Source organism: Castor canadensis, chromosome 7, assembly GCF_047511655.1.
Source record: "Castor canadensis chromosome 7, mCasCan1.hap1v2, whole genome shotgun sequence".
Lineage (NCBI taxonomy): Eukaryota > Metazoa > Chordata > Mammalia > Rodentia > Castoridae > Castor > Castor canadensis.
In genome coordinates this window covers 131,545,742-131,568,293 of record NC_133392.1, presented here as the reverse complement: position 1 = coordinate 131,568,293, position 22,552 = coordinate 131,545,742, and the positions used below count along the sequence as shown (strand labels likewise).

General features: G+C 49.6%; 1 protein-coding gene across 2 annotated transcripts in view; it reads right to left on the bottom strand.

Annotated features, from left to right (window-relative positions):
• Hivep3 (HIVEP zinc finger 3) overlaps positions 1-22,552 on the bottom strand; it is a 118,603-nt gene that overhangs the window by 36,608 nt on the left and 59,443 nt on the right. For both annotated transcript variants that reach the window (XM_020167989.2, XM_074080436.1), the window contains exons 3-4: positions 14,028-19,631; positions 10,195-10,340 (exon numbers count right to left, since the gene is read on the bottom strand). In XM_020167989.2, the coding sequence (XP_020023578.2) occupies positions 10,195-10,340; positions 14,028-19,076 (5,195 nt within the window). In that variant the 5' untranslated portion in view covers positions 19,077-19,631. The remainder of the gene's footprint in view (positions 1-10,194; positions 10,341-14,027; positions 19,632-22,552) is intronic.

The window sequence follows — 22,552 nt, the reverse complement described above, 5'->3', positions numbered from 1 at the left end:
GTCCCTAGCTCCAGAGCCCACAGTGCACAACCTCCCTCCCTGTAGGAGACCTCATTTCAAACAAGGCCCAAAGACAGGAAAGGTAAATATTTCCTGTGATTGCCACTAAGAAAACCCAGGGGGATGCATGCTCTACCCTGCTGCCAGACATTCCATCTGTCCAACAATCCACATGGCATTTTTCACTTCTGTTTGCACTGTCACTACCCATGGGTCAACAAGGTTATAGACCTGGAGCAGAGTTTTCCCTCCCTTCTGATGGACTTTTCACACAGGGCCACCAAACACATGTCTTGGCTTCCAGTCTTTAGCAGCTGTGTGCTGCCTGGATAGAAAGACCACCTTGGCCTGTAAAGTCAGAATTATGCTGGTGGAGGGAAGGAAGGAAGGCAGACAGGAGGGGAGGGGGAAGAAGGTATAGGAAAGGGGGAAGGAAGGCCACTTTTGCTGAGCATTTCCTGTGTGCCAGTAAGTCCTGAGATGGGGCTAAAACAGACTTTGGCTCCAACCAAAGCCCAAAGGCTTTCTAGACTATTGGTACTTTCCCATGTATCATTTCAAATCCTGGAAGCTCAGGGCAGTGCCACAGCCTAGGACCTGTGACCAGACTGAGAGCGTGATCTCTGAAGAGTTCTTTGGAGCTAGGTGTAGTGGCTCATGCTTGTACTCCCTAACTACTCAGGAGTTGGATATTGGAAGGATCAAAGCCTGCCTGGGCAAAAAGTTCGAAAGAGCCTATCTCAACCAAAAATAAAGCTGAGTGCTGGCTCATGTCTGTGTCATCCCAGCTATGTAAGAAGCATAAGTAGGAGGATCACAATCCAGGCTGGTCTGGGTTTGCAAGACCCGATCTCAAAAATAACTAAAGCAAAAAGAGTTGGGGCATGGTTCAAATGGTAGAGCGCCTGCCTAGCAATCACAAGACCCTGAGTTCAAACCTAGTACTAATAGTAGTCTCTTACTAAACGTGATGGGGGAGGGGAGACTCTCTCTTTCTTTCTCAAGCTCTCTCTCTCAATATAGTAAACTTGTGATTTAATCTGAAGAGGGAGAGGAGACTAGCAATAACATTTTGTGAGTGGGAAGAGATGAATGGATGGAAAAAGGCTTGGGAGACCCCCCTAAAAAAATGTAGCCCAAAGTTAACAGTAGGGAAGGCTAGAACCAAGCAAACTTTATACTCCAGGATCCTCAATGATCCTGGCAGTGAGGATAGAGGGGAACCAAGATAAGGGTGAATGGTGACAAGTCCTGTTAGAAGCAGTCTGACCCTGGCCCCTCCTCAACTCTAGAAGCCCAGGAGACTATCCTCCACAACCAGAGAAAGCCTGCACATTCATTCACTACAAAGTGAAAATCTGAGGGTCTTTTTTGGGGTGGGAATTGTGTGCCAGGCACACTGAGGGCAAGGCAGGAGGGGTCATAAAGAAATGAGGGTGAGGAAGTGAAGGTTTGTGGACTGGACACTAAGAACCCTTCCTTTATTCTCCCCTCTTATTTTTTTTTCCCTCTCTGTGGTTCCCAGAATATCCCCCCAGGGAATCTTCATGTAGATTCTGTCCGAGAAGAAAGACCTAAAGCCCCTGCCATAGAAGACTCTTGAATGAATCAGCCCAGGTGAGTGGCCACAGAAAAACTCACCATTACTGAGCTTCACTCGCTGATCCCAGTGTCTCTGAACCCTCATTCTCAGATCAGAGAAGACTCCCCCTAAGGCTGGCAGACTCCTGGGAAAAGATACCAAACAGACACTGGAAGTGAAAGGAACTTGAGGGAAATAGAAATCATGGAGAAGAGAAAACTAAAAACAAGAAAATAATAACAACTCAAGTGCATATTTCCAGCCTAGCCTGTCCTGAGTGCCAGGCTCACCCACCAATCACCAAGTGCCTCCTGGAACATCCCCATTTGGACAGACAACTGGCACCTCAAAGTTATATGTCCACCAGCTTCTGATTGCCCCCTCTCCTAACCTAGTTCTCACGCTGCTGCTCTCCTGCCCTTACTCATTTGGCCAGCAGTTACTCAGCCAGAAGCAAGGTAGCTGTCCTGATTTCAGTCTACTGGCTTGCACTCTTGCCAGGAGTCCAACAGCTCCTGGTCCATCATCACTGCCATCAATGGATTCTGTAATATCTAATAACATTATCTAATGACATTAAAATGCTAACAGTGTCACCTGGATTCTCAATCTTCTGCCCTCCCTATTGTCCTGATAACCACCACCTTTTTCTAATATCTGGGTCATATTCCCTAGTTCAGACAGAATGACAGGACTTTGGAACATCAAGAAAAAGAGGGAAAAAGCCAGCATGGCCCAAGTGGTGGGGGTCGGACAATTCACTCCTCAGCCCATAGGAGCTGACTTCAGAACTGTATTCTGCACTCCAGGGAGAAGGCTGAGAACAATTAGAGATCTAAGCATGGGGCTCAGGAAGCAGGCAGACCTTGACAGCCTGGACTCACCAAGGAGAAGGACACCTCCCCCCTACCCGGAATAGGGAGCCAGGACCAGTTAGTCCTCTCTGGCCCCCAGAGCACGCAAGTGCTTGCCTGGGATCTGGCAGCACAGAACCCCATATGGTGGGCACCATGCTTCTTCTTTAACACCTGCAGAGCAGAATGGTCAGCAAGCATGCAACTTTGGCTCCCAACCCCAGAGCAGAATGGCCAGCAAGCATGTAACTTTGGCCCTCTGGCTTCACCTTCCCCAGACCAAGTCTGATCGTCCACTCTGACTGAGTCCTTGTTCCTGCCTGAGACTCAGGACTCCATCCTGCTTTCATATTCCAAGAGCTGTTGAACACAAGTACCTGTCCTTTGCTAGAGATCTCAGGCCATCCCTAGCTGGGAGGAAGATTCCTTCACACAATATACATTTTCTGGTGCTGCCTGTGTGCCAGGCACTGTCTCAGAACTGGGAATATAACAGTGAGCAAACATGGTGCCTGCCTTCTCATAGCTTCTATGCCCTAGTGAAACATGAGTAAATATATGGAGAACAATAAAGCTGGGAAGCCCTGTCATTCTGTCTGTCCTAGGGAATATGACCCAGATAAGAAATTCCAGAGGAGAAACCAGGAACAGTGTCTTATGCTTATAGTCCTAGCTACTTGGGAGGTGGAGATTGGGAGGGTTGCAGTTTAAGGCCAGCCTGGGCCAGTTATTGAGACCCTATCTTAACCAATAAAAAGCTTAGTGTGGTGGTATGCACCTGTCACCTTGGGTTATGTGGGAAGCATAAATTGGAGGATCATGGTCCTCGTGGATCTGAGCATAAAAGCCAGACCCTATTTGAAAAATGACTAAAGCAAAAGGGGCTGATGGCATGGTTCAAGTGGTAGAGTGCCTGCCTAGCAAGTAGAAGGCCCTGAGTTCAAACCCCAGTATCTCCAGAAAAAAAGAAAAGAAAAAAGAAATTCCAGAGCAGGGCAGAAGTTCATAGTGGGTGGTCTGAAATCACTGAAGGATAATTGAGGGAAGTGACTCGCCATGGTATTCTCTAGAAAAAGTGCTTCAGGCAGTGGACACAGCAAGTGTAAAGGCTCCGAGGCAAAACCATGTCTCACGAAGAGACCACTGGCAGGAGCACAGGAAAAGAGCAGTGGGCAGAGGTCAGGGAAGCTGGGGCCAACATACACAGGCAGCATGTGTGTTTCTGAGGGTGCAGATCAGGAGCAATGGGGTCTGCTGATGTTTAACAGGATTGCTGCTGGGTTGAGAAGACACTGGAGTGGAAAAAGCAGAAGCAGGAGACTAGAAGCACACTCTGAGATGAGATGAGAGCTGGCAGTGTCTCCAGCCAGAAGGGGAGAACTGCGCAGACTCTGGATATGTTTTCAAGGTCAAGTTAATAGGATTTCCTAATGGACATGAGACAGAGTGGTTTGAAGCCTGAGCATCTGGAAAAATGAAATTGCCTTGCAGAATGCTCGTCTTGTTTCTCTCCCTCAAAAGATGCCTCTTTTCCTCTTTGACCACTGCAGGTCTTTCTGAGAGGCACTTAGCACACATCTATGTGGCGAAGCACAGTCTGTGTGCTGTCTTGTGCACTTTATAACCTCTGTACTGTCACCCCGCTGGGGCACACTGTTCCCATTCCCGTTTGGGTTTTAGAGTGGGTTACCTGAGGGGTTTCTTCTTCATGCCCATCCAAAAGACTCCCATTTGTTAGTATTTATTTAATTCAAAGTTTAATTAATTTGCTCCCCAACACTGCCACAGACGTAAAAGATATTTCCCAAGACATAAGACAGCATCCTTCTCAGTGTAGAGTTCACAGTGAGAGAGGGCGAGGCAGAGTAGGCATTCAGATGGAAAAAGACACTACTCTTCTGGATTCCAAAGTCCAAGAAGAAATGGATTTGTGAAAAATTATTAGAAAGGAAAATGATCTTTAAATTTTTAAAAATTGGTGGGGGGAGGGAAGAGGTGGCACAAACAGTGTATACATATGTAAGTAAATGTAAAAATGATAAAATAAAAGGAGAAAAGAAAAAAATTAAAACTCTTCTCTCTAAGCTACTATTTCATGAAATACACACATGCGCATTCTCTCTAAGAACTTCTGATGCACAATAAAACAACATGTGTTGGGTGTATTGCATAACACTCAAGATGAATAAAAATAAATTTGACTATAAGAAATAAAAAAAATGAGACAGAAAAGTACAACTGTCAAAAATATGATCCCTGTGGGCAGCACAACACTGAACTAAGTAAGCTTTAAAATAATTTCTGTGATGAAGGTCAAAGAGTCCAGAGCCACAGGTGTTGGACATGCATGGTGCTGGTGATGAAGGATGAGTCCATAGGATGCTCAGATGGATCATCATCATGGATCATGCATGGGCCCATGGCATGGAGCTCAGGGGAGACAGCCATGGAGACAGGGGTGTGGGAGTCCTCAGCCTATTGATGGTGGACAGATTACCTTGCCTTGGGAGAGAAGGGAATTTAGAGGAGGGGGGGGGATCCTGTGTCCTGCAGGGTCCTAATGCTTACAGATGAGGAATGATGGGACTGTCCAAAGACAAAGAGGATGTGCAGCCAGACAATGAAGGGGAGATGGAGAAAGACAGTGTTCTGGACTCCAGGTAGACAATGTGCTACAAAGAGGAGGAAGGGTGAGCTGTGTCCAGTGCTGCCACAGGTCAGGAAAGATTACAAGTGAGTGACCAGTGACCTCTGCAAGGGGAGGTCATTGCTGATCTTGATCAGCAGTGCTGAGGTGAGTGAGGCCTCCCTGGAATGGGACTGAAAAGTATGGGAAGAGAGTCAAAAAGTCAGCTTCTTCTGGAATTCTTTAAAGGGAGCACAGAAATTTGGTGATCCAGGCCCCACGGTCAAAGGAGTGTTTTAAAGGTGGAAACCTTAAGCTTGGGAATGCTTGTGTGAATGGAGCAACATCCTGGTGGATTGGGAGTGATAGGACCCAGGACATCCCATGGGAGCATATGTGGGTCTTCTCTCTGCATCGCAGTTGGGACTTGCAGCTCACAGGACCTGGCATGGACTCCTTGGCTAAAGGCCTGACCGTGAGAGGTGGCCCTGGGCAGTCTCACACCTGTGAGTCACCCTACCCCACCCTCCCTGGTCTAGCCAACAATGGGGCTTCTGTGCCACTGCCCCATGCTCCAGAACCACACTGAGACTGGCTGCCACTCTAAATAAGGACACCTGGCCACAGACAGCCTTCTGAGGGCCCCACCCCAGCTAGACCTGGCCTCCCTGGATCTCACCAGGTAAGCTCTTGGCTCCTTTCAGACTCCAGTGCCAAGAGCCCACTGAGCCTGCCACTGCCAGCAGTCAGGTACGTCCTATCAACTCTGGGCACTTCTTCTAGGCAAGGCACCCTTGGCTGGGTTCCAGCTTTCCTTGCAACAAGATGACTTGACTCAGGACAGTGTGGTCATCACTCTCAAGGAACAATATAACTTTGTATGTGTGAAACACTGCTTTACAAAAGAGCCCTTCTGCACGATCAAGGCAAGGTGTGGGTGCGGGGTGAGGGCCAGGACATTCCTGACAGGCACTCCCAGAAGGCTGCCTGGAAAACTCAGGCTTCTTTCAGGCATGGAAGCAATAGGGAAGGCAGAGAGGGGCCCACAATCCAGGAAGTCAGGGCACTAAGTAGGGGGTGATGCATGGTGTGTGCAAATCATTATCCTAGGACCTAAAGTCAAGAAGGGACTTGGGGGAAGACAGGGTGGATTTTTACTGGTATGACAGAAGTAACACAAAGAACACTGGTGTATGGCAGAATCTGGGAGGTTTGCTACAGGAGGTGCTAGCACCAGCCTTTGAAGGCCAGGTGGATTTGGCAATAAGCAGGGCTGGGCAGGAAGCCGCAGGACAATTGGAGTAGGTTCAATGGCAGGGCCAGGAGTTTGAACCAGATTCTGCAAGTAAGGCAGCCACAGAAGGCTCTGGTACACAGGCATAACAGGCATAACCACACTAAAAGATGCTCAGTAGAACCAACACTGGAGGCTAGGAGAGTGGGAGGCCATATTAGTGGCAGAGGGAGAAAAGAGGCCACATTGAGCTCCTGTCATATACATACCAGGATTTGGGGACTAACAGGAAGGGGAGGGGAGGTGTCTAACATGATGCTGAGGTTTGAGTGAGAAGGGATAGGTGTGTCATCTGAGGGCTGGATGTAGGAGATGCTATGGGTGGGAGTGAGAGGGCTTGGTTGGCTCAGGCTGAATTTGAGGAAATGTGGATCTCCCAGGCAAAGAGGCTGGAAGAAGTCCAAAGCAAGGGTCTGCAGTTCAGGAGTAAGGTCCCAAACCAGTGGTGAGGTAGAAAGCCAAGGAATTGGATGACATCGACAAGGGGGGCACTCAGGCAAGAAGAAATGAGTCCCATTGGTCAGACACTGAGGCTGCCATTGTTCTAAGGCTTCTGGCCAGCTTCCCTCACCTCTCATCTGTTCCCTTTCACCGCCCTGCCAGGCCCGGCCTATAGGCTAGCTGCTCCAGCCCCCAGTCATCCTTCTGTCTGTGAGCTCCTCAGCCCTCACTATCCATCCCTCAGCACTGGACTTGTGTTGCCACTTTGATGGTGTGCCTAAGCACCTTGAGGGATGGATGATGGTTTGCCCCTGTCTGGGTCTTTGGACCCAGAGCACCTGTAAGGCACTGATTAAATAGATCTTCCATGAAGGACTGACTCTTTGATCAATTGCTGGACTGTAGGTCAAAGAAAAGAGTACAGAGAACTTGATTAGTGATAAAACAATTCAAGGGTGCTAGGCACACAGCATCCACTCTTCTCTTCCTGGCTTATTCACTCATTGTGACCTGGATCTGTACATATTAGCATGGACACATTTTGAAAACACTGTTGAGTAAAACTAACAAGTCACAGACATATGTAGACTGGCATTATCACCAGTACTAGCTACCAACTAGTTTCTGGTTCTGCCAAGTACAGGTGGGACTGTACTTCCCTGTTCCCAGGGGCTTGGTAAGGCCACATGAGTTCCTCTGGCCAATGGACAGGAGCAGAAGCCCTGGGTGGAAGCTTTAGGAACAGGTACTCAATGGACCAATCTTTCCTTCTTCCTCTCTGGGCCTCTACTGGCCTGAATCCAGTGAACCCAATGAGTCAATGCCCTGTATAGCTATCCTTATCTCAACCAGCAAAACCCCTTGTTCCTTCCTATTATTGCTTATACTCTCTCTACAACAAAATTAGAGATAAGGGCAAAATAGTTTCTGCTGGGTATTGAGGGGGGGAGCGGGAGGGGGTGGAGTGGGTGGTAAGGGAGGGGGTGGGGGCAGGGGGGAGAAATAAACCAAGCCTTGTATGCACATATGAATAATAAAAGAAAAATGAAAAAAAAAAAAAAAAAAAAGAAGCCCTGGGTGGAAGCTTTAGGAACAGGTACTCAATGGACCAATCTTTCCTTCTTCCTCTCTGGGCCTCTACTGGCCTGAATCCAGTGAACCCAATGAACAAGTCCCATTGCAAACCCTTCTCCAGCATGTACTGGAATGGAAAAGTAGATACTCATTTTGAAAGAAAGAAAGGAAAGAAAAGAAAGAAAGAGAGAAAGAAATGGAGAAGGAGGAACCAAGTCTAAGCAATACCCTAGTATGACGCCAATGGGTAGATATGAAGGATGCATTCAGAATTTCAGGGCAGGGGCACCCTTGGTGACCTCATGAAACAGTGGTTGCATAGTTGATCAACTGGATGGTCAGCAACCCTAGCCCCATCCATGAGATGCCCTCTTCTCCTCCCCAACAATTTCAAATACCCCTGAGGGGTGACAGCAGCTTCATAAACCCCTTTTAATGCAATTCGGATATGATATGGAAGCATGGGAATGACACTTCCCACAGCCGACAGCAGAGTGAGGTATCCCAGATGGAGGCAAGGAGCTGGACATGCTGGTGATGGGCTCCTGTGAATCACACCCTCCCCACAGGCCTTACAGGATCTCCCACTCCCCCAAGGTATGTTAATGTCTTCTTCAGAGACCAGGACATTGAGAGGTGGAGAGGTGGGGGATAGTCACACTTGGACAGGAGAAAGCAGAACCACTGCTCCAGGGCACAAGTTATGTATGGTCCTCGAAAGAGAGGGAATCTGAAACAGTGAGTGACTAAGTGACAACCTGCATAGGACATAGAAGAGGTTGGAGACAGTGTTCAGACTGCAGAAAGAGAAGGGGACTCATATGTGACCTTTCACCTTTCAGATGAAGGTAGAGATGTCCAGCAGGCAGCTGGACAGGGAGAGGATCTTGCCAGTCACCTGTCCAGAGGCTTAGCCCAGAGACATGGCAGCTAGGGGTCTTGTGGAGCCAGGTGTCCATTCTGGAGGCACCTGGCTCTTCAAGCACACACACAAAGCTGCAAAGATACAGGCTCCTTACCACCAGTGAACACCATGCAGCCCCTCAGAGCCCCAGAGATAGTTCCCAAACCAGTGAAGAGGGCATATCATAGCCACTGGATGCATGGATCCTGAATCCAGTCTCTGCAGCCTTCAAAGGACCTAGTGGCATGAGAACACAGTAACACACGAGGGCGCTCTAACCAAACGGCAGGAACAGAAAACCATGGGCCCAAAGCAGAAAAAGAGGATCAGCGTTTTGAAAACACCTTTGGTTCATTGTACTTCAAAGGAGCCACTACTGGTATTTGTTTGATGTTTGTCATCTCTGACCCTGTCCCTATCACTGTGATAACCAGTACTCCTCCTGAGAGCCCCTCTGGCCAGTGCCACCAGAGGACACCAACTGGTATCTCTGGGGAGCATGGCACTCTTTGCCCTCTTCCCCAACCTTCCAGAGGACTCTTGCACCTGCCATTTGAGACACCTGTCACTCTGACCCCATGTTAGTCACTTGCAGGTGCTGGAGAATCAGAGTCCCCCAGTGACAGTCTGTGTTGGCCAAGACTCACAGGGCTTGTCTTGCTCCAGAAGCCAGTTTTCCTCTATACCATTGTCCCTCAGGATTGTATAGGATAGGGACCACCCTGGTCACAAGAGGGACATAGACACAGGACCCTGAGACAGACACCAAGGCACCTGCTCACAGACACCACATCCTGGAAGCAAACACGTGGCCACACAGAACACAGCTGGCACAAAACTTCCACAAAGCACATCTGAAGCAAGGGTGTCCTTCTAGATAGAGCCCACAGGGTCCCTAAAGTGATGAGTTCTGATATGTGTAGCACATCAGGTTTCCATAAATGAGCACAGAAGGCAAATAACCAGAAGATTCAAAATCTTCTCTAACCAGTGAGCCGAGGCCCAGCCAGTCATAACGGGCAGCTGTGTAATGTGCTCTCTGCCATTCAAACAGTCTCATGGGCAATTAGGTATGACCTGGGCAGGACCAAAGGACATGGTAGTCTACATAGGAGCAGAGAGGCTCACCGTCACCCCCTTTGCAGGATTGAGAAACCCAGCCAGGAGCTGAGAATCCAGGGTGGAGAAAGGCCTGGACCCCTCAGATCCTCAGCAAACACCCAGTATCACATGTCCCCACCAAGGAGCCCCTGGCAGCATTTTCACACAGGGGTGGAGTGGACTTCAAGTTCCATAATTTGGACAGGCGCTGCAGGAACCGTGAGCACTGTCCTGCTGAGAGACACCTGTGCCCCCCACACAGATGGCGCGGGCTCTTACTGCACAAGGAACAGACTGAAAACCAAGTGTGCATCTTACCCTCCTTCGAAGATTTTGACCCTCGTTGGCTCCCCTCTCTTGGAGGCAGGCGCATCCTCCTCTGGCTTCCCTCGCTTCTCCTCTTCCTTCTCCACTCTAGCTATGTCTTTCGGGCCTTCCGGGGAAACCAGCGATGGGAGGTGCACCTATCCACCGCAGGGATGACAAAAACCATAGCTGGTGAAACTTGCACTCTGGGTCAGAAGTGTTCTAACACCACTGTCTTGAGTGGTACTGCAATCAATCCCCCTCACTCCTTGCTGGAGAAATGCCATCAGCCCCATTTGACAGGATCAAGGAGCTGACCCCCCACCGGCGCAGCCCCTCTCCATGTTCAGATTCTGGCCTGCTTTTTCAGGTTAACCTTCCTGTAGGAGTGGGGTTTGTTTTGTCTTTTACACTGGTGTTGGAGCTACTGAAGACAGGTCCTTATCTCACCCTCCTCAGTCACCTTAGCACCCAAAACAGGGCTGCCTCAGAAAAGATGCTTAAAGGATGTTGAACAAACAAAGGAAGGCTCTACTCTGCCTATGGAGGTTGACTGGTGCACTTCTCACTGATAGATCAGAAAGCCAAGACCACCCAGAAGGTTAAGGGCAGAGCTGGGAGCAGAGCACAGGTTACGGCTTCCAGGACCCTAGCCTTCCTGAGCTAGGACCAATAACCGGAGCCAGACAACACTGACCAAGGTCCAGAGAGGCTGTGCAGGCCTTGGGCTGCTGCTCTCTGGGAGCCCATTCTGTTTGTAGAGCTTTGAGGCTCAGTGAGACTGGACTCCATGGGGAGGGCTGGCATTGACTTTGTTCTTCTCAGCATCTTCCACTATTCCAATAATCGCCTGGGGGGTTGGGGTGAGTATTCTCTGCTCTTGTGTAGGAAGCAATGGTGCCAAGCGGGTGACTGGGGCCAGTGGGACTGAGTGAAAAAGCACCTGACTGGCAACCAAAGGATCTGAGATCCAGCATTAGGTAGTCACTTCATGCCGAGCTGCCCTGTAAGGACTGCTTCACCTCTCTGGGCCTCGGTGTCTGAGGGTAGGTTTAGCCTATCTTAAAGATCTCCTGTAGGGCCAACTTCTGTAATCTTTCAGAGTGGAGGTAGGGAGTGGAAACCAAGCATGAATTTAGACTGCTGCTTTAGTAGAGCAGTACTCACGGGTTTCCAGAACATGCTATTTCTACTCCCATCTGGCTTGTGATCCACAGAGGGACCAGGGCCTATCAGGCTAATGGTCAGTGACTCCCTCACAACCTGCTATGATGTCTGCACCACACTGGAGGAGGTTGGTTTCAGTGGTAAGGTACCACTTTACCAGGAAACACAGTGCTACAATTGAGTAGGAAACCTGGGATCCACTTTAGCTTTTAATGATAATACTAAGAATAAGCTAAAGACATTTGCTGGCCGTCAATGTGCCAAGTACAGTTCTAAGCACACTTTGCATATTTTAATTTATTTAATTATCTCCCTAGTCCTATGAGATAAGTATTATTACCCCTATTTTACAGATGGAGAAACCAAGGCACAGTAAGGTTAAGTAACTAATCCCAGGTCACATGGCTAGTAGGTGAGGTGGTGGGATTCAAACCTGGGCACCTGGATCCTTGTTCATAATCAGGATCAGTGCTGTGGTTGTCAAAATGACCCCCAAGGACAAAAAAGGAAGGAGAAACCTAAGGAAATGAATGTGATGGCAAAGTGGCCTTTTATACAAGTCCAGGTTTCTCCAGGGCTTACACACACAAACACGCACACACGCACACACACAAATATGTATGACCAAACTCAAATGTAACAGGGTGGCACAGACCTGCAAGAAGATGGTTAGGAAAAGCTTTGAAATGCTAAGATCAACTAAAGGATATCTTCACAATTTACTAACAGAGAATAGAAGCCACATGGTGGCAACTATCTGCTCAAGGAAACAGAGAACTTTCTTAAAGCATTATCCAAAGATGGGCTGGGTTGTACCAGGAGATGGTGAGAGATACGCAAGCAGAGGCCAGAGAGAGAAGTAAAATTGTAGACCAGGCAGTTAAATCAATGAACTAGATGGGTATACTTTTGGCAGGAAACATGTTTTTGAATCAGAAGGAACATTCCAAGGAAAAGTTTACAGGTTTTAGCTCATTTTAGGAAAGCAGCATTATAAACAAATGATTGTCAACTCCAATTGAACCAAATGAACACTTTGTTTTGCTTAAGTGGCCTGTACGATTCTTCATTAGGGAATAGAGGCAGCCGAGGTCATTTATAAGGGCTTCAGAGTGAGTTCTGGTTTTGAAAACAGTCTCTACCATTTACTTTGTGGTTTCGTGCAAATTACTTAGCCTCTCTGTGCCTTGATTTTTCTATCAAATGGTGATTTTGCATCTTAACTTTCACGGTAGTTGTGAGAATGAAAGTAAAGTTTAGCATAGTAGGTGCCCCCGAAGTTATGAGTATAATTATAAGAGCATCTTGCAGTAGCCGCAGCTAGTAGGAGACACATCAATATGATGTTTATGGTAAAAAAAAAAAAAATCTTGTTCAGAAAAGTCTGTAGACTGACAAAGATATCTAAAGAAAAAATTTGGAAAGCAGTTTGTGAAGAATATCCAGCTGAGTTAAGGACAGATTCAATGCACAATATTCACTCCATGATGAAATAGGAAAGTATGAATATGTGGGGAGTTATAGAATGTAGTTTTGCTCCTCAATTTACAATATGAGTTCAGTTTAGGGGATCTGTGCCTGATTTGGTCAAAGCAACCAGTTGGAAGACATACTAGTAAGCTCTTTAAATTTGCAATCATCTTTTAAGGTTTTCTTTCCTTAAATAATTTAAAGAAGAAAATAGACTCTTTAGAGTCAGACTGGGATTGCCAACCATGTTCCAAGTGTCCTTAACCTCTCTCAGCCTCTGACGCTTGGTTCCCTTATCTATGGAGTGAAATAGGTAATGCTGCCTCAGAGGTGAAGGCAAGCAATGACTGGGTTCCTAAACCCAGAACAGTACCTGGCATAGTGAGGCTGCTCAACAAAGATGACCATTGGTCATTTCACAAATGCCATCATTATCTGAATCCTCAGGCTAGCCCTGTCAGGATAGAGCAGTGTCTTTTGTTTATGCAAATTAGAATTATCAAAGTTCAAACTTGCTGATTTTGCAGGGGATCAGTTCATTTTATAGCTCCTGATGTAGCCTCAGGTCAGAGGTAATGAAGGAGCAAATATGAGCCTACATAGCACATCTGGGTCAGGTTGTCAGTGACAGTGCCTCCTTCAGGTGAAGGAGACCACTGCAGCTCAGCTCTATTCACTATCTTACTTACAGAAAGAAGATTTTTTCAGGAGTGGTTTGTGTCAAATGCTAGAATCTTTGGAAATGGGAAGATTTTAAGTGATAGTAGAGAATAGAAATAGCAGATGTGGAAGTAAGCAAAGCAGGAAAAGCCTAAAAAGACAAGGGAGAACCATATGATAAAGGAGAGGTAAAAAGTTCTAAAATTGCTTTAGGCATTCTCATCACCCAAGTTTTACAACTCTTTTGGAGAATTACTTTTTTCCTTGCCAAGACTGAAATTTTGATTTTACAGTAGAAGCTCATGGAAGAGAAGGATGACTTTACTAATACATTTATTGAAATGTATTCCAATGATGCAAGGGACATACTGACAAAGAAACCCAATAAATATATTTCCTTGTAAAGTTACTGATCACAGCTGCCATAGAGAAAATCTGCCCTCCTCACCCAGTTCTAGTTCTATGAACTTAACCTGAAGACAACGCAGCCTTAAAAGCTCATTGGGGGGTTTGGAACTCAGCAGTAAGAAAAGCAAGACTGAACTTACCTCTGTCATGCGGGGCTTGCGGGAGCTGGATGGCACCAGCCTTCCTGCTTCAGGATGCGGAGCTGTGGCCATGGTGTATGTCTCTTTGCTCACCTTCTGCTTAGACCTCAGGAGGGACAAAGCAGCTTTAGTGGAAATCCCCGGAAGGTTGGGGTTGTACAAACTTATGCACCAACCAGCGTAAACAGAGGACCTCCTATCTGCATGCTGGATGTGATTTGGCTTAATGTAGTTTAAATAGCACCAACTGACATTAGTGGTCGTGTGGAGGCTGGGGAACTGCAGTACCTTCTTTGAGTCCGTACCTTCTTGTGACTTGGCTGGTCTGCGGGATGTTTCTGACAGAGGCAGAGAGCTGGGAGGTGCCAGGGGAGGGAGATCGAGTTGTTCCTTTGAATCTTCTTTCTTCATGCTTAGTGGGGACAGCCCTCTTCGGTAAGATTTGCCAGGTGGTTGGACATACTCCTTCAAAGCTTCTGATCCAGGGGTTGACCCATGTGGTAATGTGGGATGAGGGAGGGGAGGAATTTCCTTTGGGTCAGATGGATCTGGGGACAGGCTGGACAGGGTTTCTGACTCCCTCCTGCCCCGGCCCTGGCCGCCCAAGTGGGATTTCTCTGTCCTCTTTCCGTCCTCGGTATTGGTCAGCACCACACTGCATGGTTTCACCAGCTCCAGTTTCTCATCAACCTTGGAAACTTCCTCTTCCTTCACCCTTTTTTGTTGCTGGGTTTCCATGGTAAGTTCAAGGCTGCCTGCTGGGGAAAGGACACGCTTGCTTCCTCCAGCTGTGGATGAGCACCCCTCCAGGCTCAGGACATCCTCTGGTGACAGGGAGGTGTCTTTCCTTTCAGGTAATGTCACAGGCACTCTCAGGTATGGAGTCTGGAAACCTTTGCCCTGCTCTTCACTTAGGCCAGATGGTCCAGGTTCAGCCTCATACATAGCTTTAGATGGGGGCTCCTCACACTTGGGAAGAGCCACACTTGTTGAGCTGCCTTGGGACTGGGTGACCAAGATTTGAGAAAGGGTGGTGTACATCGCACTCCCATAGGACGGCATGTTGGTCTGAATGCGGACGGGCACAACCAGGGACACCATGGTGTCTGGACAGGCAGGCAAGGCCAGCAGCGGGGCTGATGTGGATGCTGAGGAGCTGGCTGGGGTAGCCACAGAAGGCAGTCGGATGTCACTGCTGTACTCTGTGCTGATGGAGGGGCCAGAAGGTCCTGCTGCAAGCGGAGCCAGGCTGGTTTTGACTGGGGGCAGATGACTTTCCACATCGCCAGGGAGCTGCAGCGCAAACTGGGATTGCAGAGGCAGGAAAAACCCAGAAGAAAGTGCTGAAGAGGCAGGGCATGGCATGGGGAGAAATGAGGGAGGCTGCCGGAAGGGGATGTTGGGAGGGTGAGGCAGGAGCTGGGGGAGATGGAGCTGGCCTGGGTGCAGAACAGTTGGTTGAAGAGGAAGTGGCGGGGCTTGGAATAAGGAGGGAGAGAGTGGAGGCATGGAATAAGGGGAGGAGAGAAGGCTGGCCATGGCCTGTGTGGAGAAGAATTCTGAAGACTGTCCTGGTTCATGCTGCAAGAGGTGCTGGAAGGAGAAGAGGGAGACGGGTGGGGGCAGGTATGGCTTCTCTTGCAGAGGCAGTTGAGTGACAGGGGCATGGAACACCTGCAGGGCTTCTGTGTAGGGTGGGGTGGACCCCAGTGGGGGCCTGTCCTGCACCTGGGTCTTGCCTCCCGGGTGCCCACTATGTGAGGTGGCTGCCAAGGAGATCTGGGACACCAAGCTTTTGGCCGAAGGTTTTCCAGAAGAGGGCTGTGGTTCCTCGCTGTCCTGCCTTCCCTTGGGGGTAGCCTCTGGCTCGGTTTCTGGAGGTCTGCTCAGAGAGGCCTGTCTCACCAAAAAGCATTTTCTTCTCTCTGGAGGGGCTGGTGGGGCTGGTGGGATCGATGGAGTGGCTGGGGCTCCTGCAGAGGTGCCTGTCAAGGACAAGCTACCACAGTCAAATGATTTGCTGCGTGTCTCAGTCATGTGTACAGAATGGGACACATTAGGACTCTGCTCTGAAGCTGACCTCCGCATCTCTCGGGCCTGCGGGTGGTGGCTGGGGACAGTCAGCATGTGGGTGCCCAAGGGTTTGGAGCGTATGTCCAATGAGGCCCCAGGGGCCTCGGCTTTCCCATGGTCATCCCTGTCGAACGAGGCTGAGCGGCTGGAGCTGCTCAGAGAAACACTGCTTTCCTGGCTCGGGCTCCGAGACAGAGGCAAGGATGACTCAAAACTGGACTCCCCTGATGACTGGGCCATCTCTGCCAGACGCAGTCTCTTCTTCTTGGGTGGCAGCTTCTCAGCTGGGAGTTGGGCAAGTGTCTGGCTGCGCTGAGGCCACTGGAACTCCTCTGTCTTCTCCGGCTCCTTTGGAGGTGGCTCAGGCTCTGTGTCTGGCCGGTCTGCCTCCTCAGTCACCAGGATCTCGGGAACCTGAATGTTAGGCTGGCGGACCAACCTAGACTGCAAGGAGTGAGCTGAGCGTCCTTGCGGGGCAGGCGGTGGGGATGAGAACTGGGTCAGAGGCTTGTCTTCCCCTTCTAGGCCACTGGGCTGCTCGAGAGGGTCAGATTTCTCAAAGGAGCTGGTGTGCTGGATGACAGAAATTTCTTTGGACATTGTTCTCCTCTCTTTCCCTGGATCTGACCCAGACCCTGGCTTGGGAGTCCTTAGCTGGAAGCTCGTGGGTCCCTCCAAGGAGGGCACTGATTTACATGGTTCTGCTGGTGACTTGGTGGACTCCAGGGGAAGGTTCCTAGTAGTGTCAGATGGCCCAGGGCTGCCAAACTGACCTTTTGTCAACTCAAAGGCCGACGGCTCTTCCTCATCCCCAAGACTCTTCTCTTTCCTCCTCTTCCTCAGCGGAGTGAGTTCCAAGGTGGCCCCCAGTTTATAATGCATCATCTGGGACCATGGCTCACGCTCTGCCTGACTCTTTTCAGCTTCAGGAGATGCATGAGCACCTGCAGAGAGGGGCTTTGTAATCTGGAGCTCCGAGCAGTAGTACTTTTTATGGGCTTCGTAGTTATCCTTCTTCTTGTACCGAGCACCACAGATGGTACATTCATAGATCACCCCTTTCATTTTCAACCCCTTCTTGGTCTTTTTGGTCAATTCACTTTCCTTGGGTTCTGGTTCATCTGAGGGCTTGGAGGCTGCATCTTTGCTGCTTGGTCCAGGCTCCTCGGAACTATATTCACCTCCCAAAGGTAGTTCGATGGCCGGCTGGCGCTTCAGCATCCGGGGATGAGAGGTAAACACGGGACTGCTGCGGCTCGGGGCCTCGGAGTCGGTGATGTGGTCGTCGAAGGAATAGCTACCACGGAAGGTGTGGTGGGGGGTGCTGATAGTGCAGGTGGCAGAAGGCATTGAGTGGCTTCTCAGGAGAGGCACAGGGGGGGTGGTGCTAGGGGGGTGCTGGAAGCTCAGCAGTGATTGTTCCGGCTTCGTCTTCTCGCTGTGGGATGACAGGGACTCCCGATAGAGGCTAGACTTGGGAGACTCCATGCTGCTGCGCCTGGTGAGTGAGCTCCTCCTTGGCTTCACGCTATCAATCTCACTGGTGTCCACCACAGCCTCGTTGATGGTGATGAGCTTCGTGATGTGCTCAATCACCTGTGTACGGGGTACCGACAAAGGCACCAGGCTGGGCTTGTCTTCAGCAGACAGGGGCAGCAGGGGTTGGGTGGAGGTGGCTGTTAACATGGTGGTCCGTTGCCCAATCCGCCCACACTTGCCGAAAATGATCTCTGCGTAGGACTTAGCATTGGTGTTTGGGGGGCTGACCTGCTGCTCAGCACTCTCAGAGCGTGAGAAGTACCCAGACTCAGTGCTGCCTTTGCTGCTCGGGCTCAGAAATGCCTGCTCGTCAATCACCTTCTTCCTCTCACTCAGGCGAAGGGCCAGCTTCTGCTTAATTGTGTGGGTGTCTTCAGGTTTGTGGCTCATGGGATGCTCGGATGAAGGTTCTGCAAATGGGGTGGGGTCCTCGAGCGAGGTTGCTGTGCTGGACTGGGACAGGGAGCAGCGTTCGTGGCTGGAGCTGTGGCTCCCGGAGCTGTACAAACCACTGGACAGGAGTGGGTGCTTAGGTCTGGGGGAGGCCTCTGTGGAGGGGCCAGATGTGGTGCCAGTTTCTTCTTCAGAGTCTGTGCTTTCTCCCTCAGTGGGCTCCTCAAACTCCTCCCCAGGAATCCTTTCCATCTCCAGTCCTGGAGGGAATAGCTCACCACCTGCACCTGAGGCCAGGCCTGCTTTGATGCGGTGGGCATGGGACTTCCTGTGCTTATAGAGGTTACTCTTGGTCTTGAAGGAGAAGCCACAGGGGCCACAGGGGTAGGGTCTCTCTCCTGTGTGCGAGCGGATGTGCTTCTGTAGCACACTAGGCTTGGCGCAGGGCCGGCTGCAGTATTGGCAGATGTACTTGCCTGGCTTCTGCGGTTTCCTCTCTTTCTTGTGTGCCTCTTCTGCAGGCTTCAGGGAGACCTGTGAGGAACGGGGCACAAAGACCTTGGGGATGCCAGGCAGGTCCTCATGGGGAAGGATAGAGGTATGGGAAGGGAGGAGCTGGCTCTGTGGATGGAGCCCAGGGGCTACAAAGGAGCTTGAGGGTCCGGGTCTCATAGGGTCAACCAGCTGCCACGTGGACCCCTCCAGGAGATGCTCTGGTTTTCCAGGCGACATGAATGCTGGTGTCAGAGGGTGCTGCGGAAGCTGTGAGATGTGGACAGAGGCCTCAACGGAGGGCCTACGGGGGGGCTTCGGCTGCTGGCCTGTTTTCTCCTGAGAGCCTTCCCTAAGGACTGATGAGGGGCCTGGGAAGGGCTGCGGGGCTAGGAGCTCCTGGGGGGCGCTCTCCTGGGTGGCAGCTGTCCCACCACCTGCATATGGGGTACTAGAGGAAACACTGGTCTGAATGGCCTCTCCCTTGGTCAGTCGCTTCCGGGGACTTCCCTCTGTCTTCTTGGTACCCTTGATGCTTTGTTCAGGATCCATGACCTTCACACAGACTTGAGATACTACTTAGGAAGGGTCGGGGCAGGTTGCATTTATGAATAATCCAAGTGTCCCAAGGAGCTGTCCAGCTTTGGCCACATGGGTCAAGAGCTGTGGAAACGGACCCCAAGACAACTTTGGGAGCTTTTGTTTTGTTTTGTTGTTTTTTATTTATCTGCAAGTGTCACTGGCTGCTAGTGGACTCAGAGCACGTCATTGGGGCCCAAGGTATTCATACTGGTGAGGCATGGCCGTCTACTTCACAGACAGAAAGCACGCCAGTGCTTCCTGCCTGAATGTCTGTAGTGACGTCATGAAGGATGTCAGCATTGCCATTGTATTGTTTCAGTTGGCAGTGGCAAGTGGCCCCCACAAGTCCCCCGTGTGCTATGCAAATGGCTGAATGCTGGAGACGTCTGTGTCCATGGCCCAGTCATCCCTGGTCCTGGCACAAGAGGTGTCACACTGGATTCTGGGAGAGGCTCCGTCCTGGCCTCTTCTCCCCTTTAGTTCTGTGTTGGAGATCAAAGGCCCCAGAGGAGAAGTCACACTCTTCTATGGAACAAAAGCACATACAGAGAAACATACACACACACACATACACAAGAGAAGAGAGTTACTGTGACATGCTACAGCCTGGGCAACTGGGGCTCAGAGTCAAAACTAGTGAGACCCCTAAAAGGTTAATAAGAGAATGTTAACCAGATGCAGCACCCAAGCTCCCTGCACCCCAGTACTGCCTGTCCTAGCCTCACTGGCCTCTGCAGCAAATGTCTGTTTCTGACACTGGCTATGTGGGACATTGGAGGCCAGAAGCAGGGCAGGCTCTGGAAGTGCAGGGCAGTCAAGACTGGAGGCCTGGGCTCTTGTTCCCTTCTGACCCATTCCAAGGGAGCTTGAGCTCATCAAGTCTCTGCTGCCTAACCTGTGAAATGGGCAACAGTAAGTCCTGCCTCTGCTGTACCTGGGGGCCACAGTGGGGTTGGATAAGGCAATGGATGTGGACTCTGGTGGATGAACTGCAGATGGTGCTAAGGCCAGAGCAGGAAGAAGGCCTGTGGGTGTTCAGGGTGAGTTTTCCAAGGGGTAGATTATTTTGCATTAGTCTTTCTCTCTGGCCCTGGATCTGAAAATGTCCCCAAGAGACATTATTCATCTTTATTTCCCCTTGCTAGCCTGGTCTGCCAGCCTGTGTTTAAGGGCAAAGCTGAAAACCATACCACAGCCCATGGGAATTCACACTTGGACATGGCTATGGTCATCACATTGACCCAAACAATGCACAGGAAGATCCTTCTGGAAGGTACCTCCAGCTTTGCAGCCTTTTCTTGTTCCTTTGTGCACCAGGAAGGCCCTAGAAGTAGCTCCTTGACAAGGAGTCCTTGCCAAGATGGGGAACAAGGCTGGTACCTGGTCTGAGTGGACCCCTGTGTGTACATCTCTCAGCCAGCTGGATGCCACATCATCTGGGTTCTCTGAGTTCTAAGGCATCCTTGGGACCTTCTCCCCAGAGGTGTGATCAAAACTAGACATCACTGTGACAGTCTTGCCCAACCTCCTGACTTTCCAGTTGAGAAAACTGAGGTCCACAGAGAGCAGGTAGCCTACCAAGGCCCTAGGTCCTTGTTTTTGTAGTGCCAGGGATCCCACCCAGAACCTGTACAGGCTAGGCAATTGCTCTACTACTGAGCTACACTCCCAGCTCTCGTTTTATTGAGACAGGGTCTCATTACGTAGCTCAGGCTGGCCTTGAACTTGGGATCCTCCTGCCTCCACCTTCTGAGTGTGCCACCACACCTGGAAAGGTCCCAGGTTTCTAAGAGGCAGTGTCAGCATACTATCAAGGCAATTTGTCACTCAGCCCTTTCTCAGGAACTCCACTTCCCCATCCTGAGTGAAGCCAGTGTTTCTGTGCTTTTCTCTTTTCCTGTGAGCATATACTGTCCTTAGCATACTGACCCCACGCTCCTTTCATGCCCTCGTCTTGCTGGCAGGGGCTTGAATAACCAACTCACTGCACTCTTACAGAGTGCTCAGAAGATTCACAAATCTATGCAATTCAACAATTTGTCTCTCAAATGGCAGGATTTCAGACTTGTGACATGCTATGGAGGGGCAGATGACTCCATCTTTTAGCTAAAAATAATACCCTAAAAGTTTACTTCTTTTCTGATTTTTAAATCTTGATTCACAAAGAATTCAGTGTAAGGATTATAACAAAACATATTTATAGAAGAACAAACTAGATATACAACAAACCTGTAAATGAGAACAACAAATCAGAGCAAAGAAATATAAATGGGGCAGAAAGTTAGGGTTGGTGGGATAAAAAGAACACTACTGAATCAATCAAACTATATGCTGCTATGTTTTTATCTGAGCTTCTTGGCAATCAAGGAGAAAAGCAAGATGTGGTCCATTGCAGAGTGCTTACAGCCAGAGAAGAAGAGAGGTCTAAGCTCTTCGAAAGAAGCAGAGTTTATGGAAAAGAACTTTCTCTTTTTTTTGGTGGTGGTACTGGGGTTTGAACTCAGGGCCTCATGCTTCCTAGGCAGGCACTCTACCACTTGAGCCCCTCTGCCAGCCCAAGAACTTTTTCGTATAGTACTTTGGCTAGGGCAGGAGATGATGCAGGAGATCATCTGATTTTTGTCAATGGAAGACCACAACTCAGCAAAAGCTGTTCTTTGAGCAGTCAAATCCCTCCTTTGACTTACACAGAGAAGGCCAAATGTGAGAAGGAAGGGAAATCTCTTTCACTACACCATAGTTCACAGGGTAGCCATTTAAGATAACATCTAAATTGGCACACTTTTGAGAGTGAAAGGGCACTACTAGTAGTGATAGAGGAACAGCAGGAATAAATCAAGACTGTCCCAGTCAAACAGGGATAAGAGGTACCCTGCAATACGTGTCCTGTGATGGAAACCAGGTATAATGCTAACTTTCTGGGTGTCTGGTCTGAACTTTGGTTCTCTGTTGTGGGAACTGAGTTACACCGCAGTCTCCTGATGGAGTTCTAGAGACTGGTTGTCTAATTCAGTCCCCTCACTTGATAGATGAGGAATATAAGGAGGGATTTGCCCTAAAGGATTTGCCCTAAAGTCACATAGTAATGGTGGCAGGGGTGGACAATCCTGTGCCTTGGGATCTCCCAGCTATTCTTTTCCCCCACCTCAGTGACACTTCTGTGGCTTCCGTGCACAATGGGCACTGCAGTCTATGGTTCTCTGTTCTAAGAACATTAGATTTGCAGTGAGGAACATCTGGGAGTATCGATTTGCACGGTAGCATTGGCCTTTTGACTTACATCCTAACATCACTGTGTTGCCAGATGGGAGAGATGGCAGTCTGGGGTATGACCCTGATTCACCTATCTACACCAAGGTGGGCAGAAGTGCTGAGCCATTTAGCACTGGATGAGGTGAGAACTGTTCTCTGTGCTGGCCTGGCTGCACCTGTGTGTGTTGGGAGAG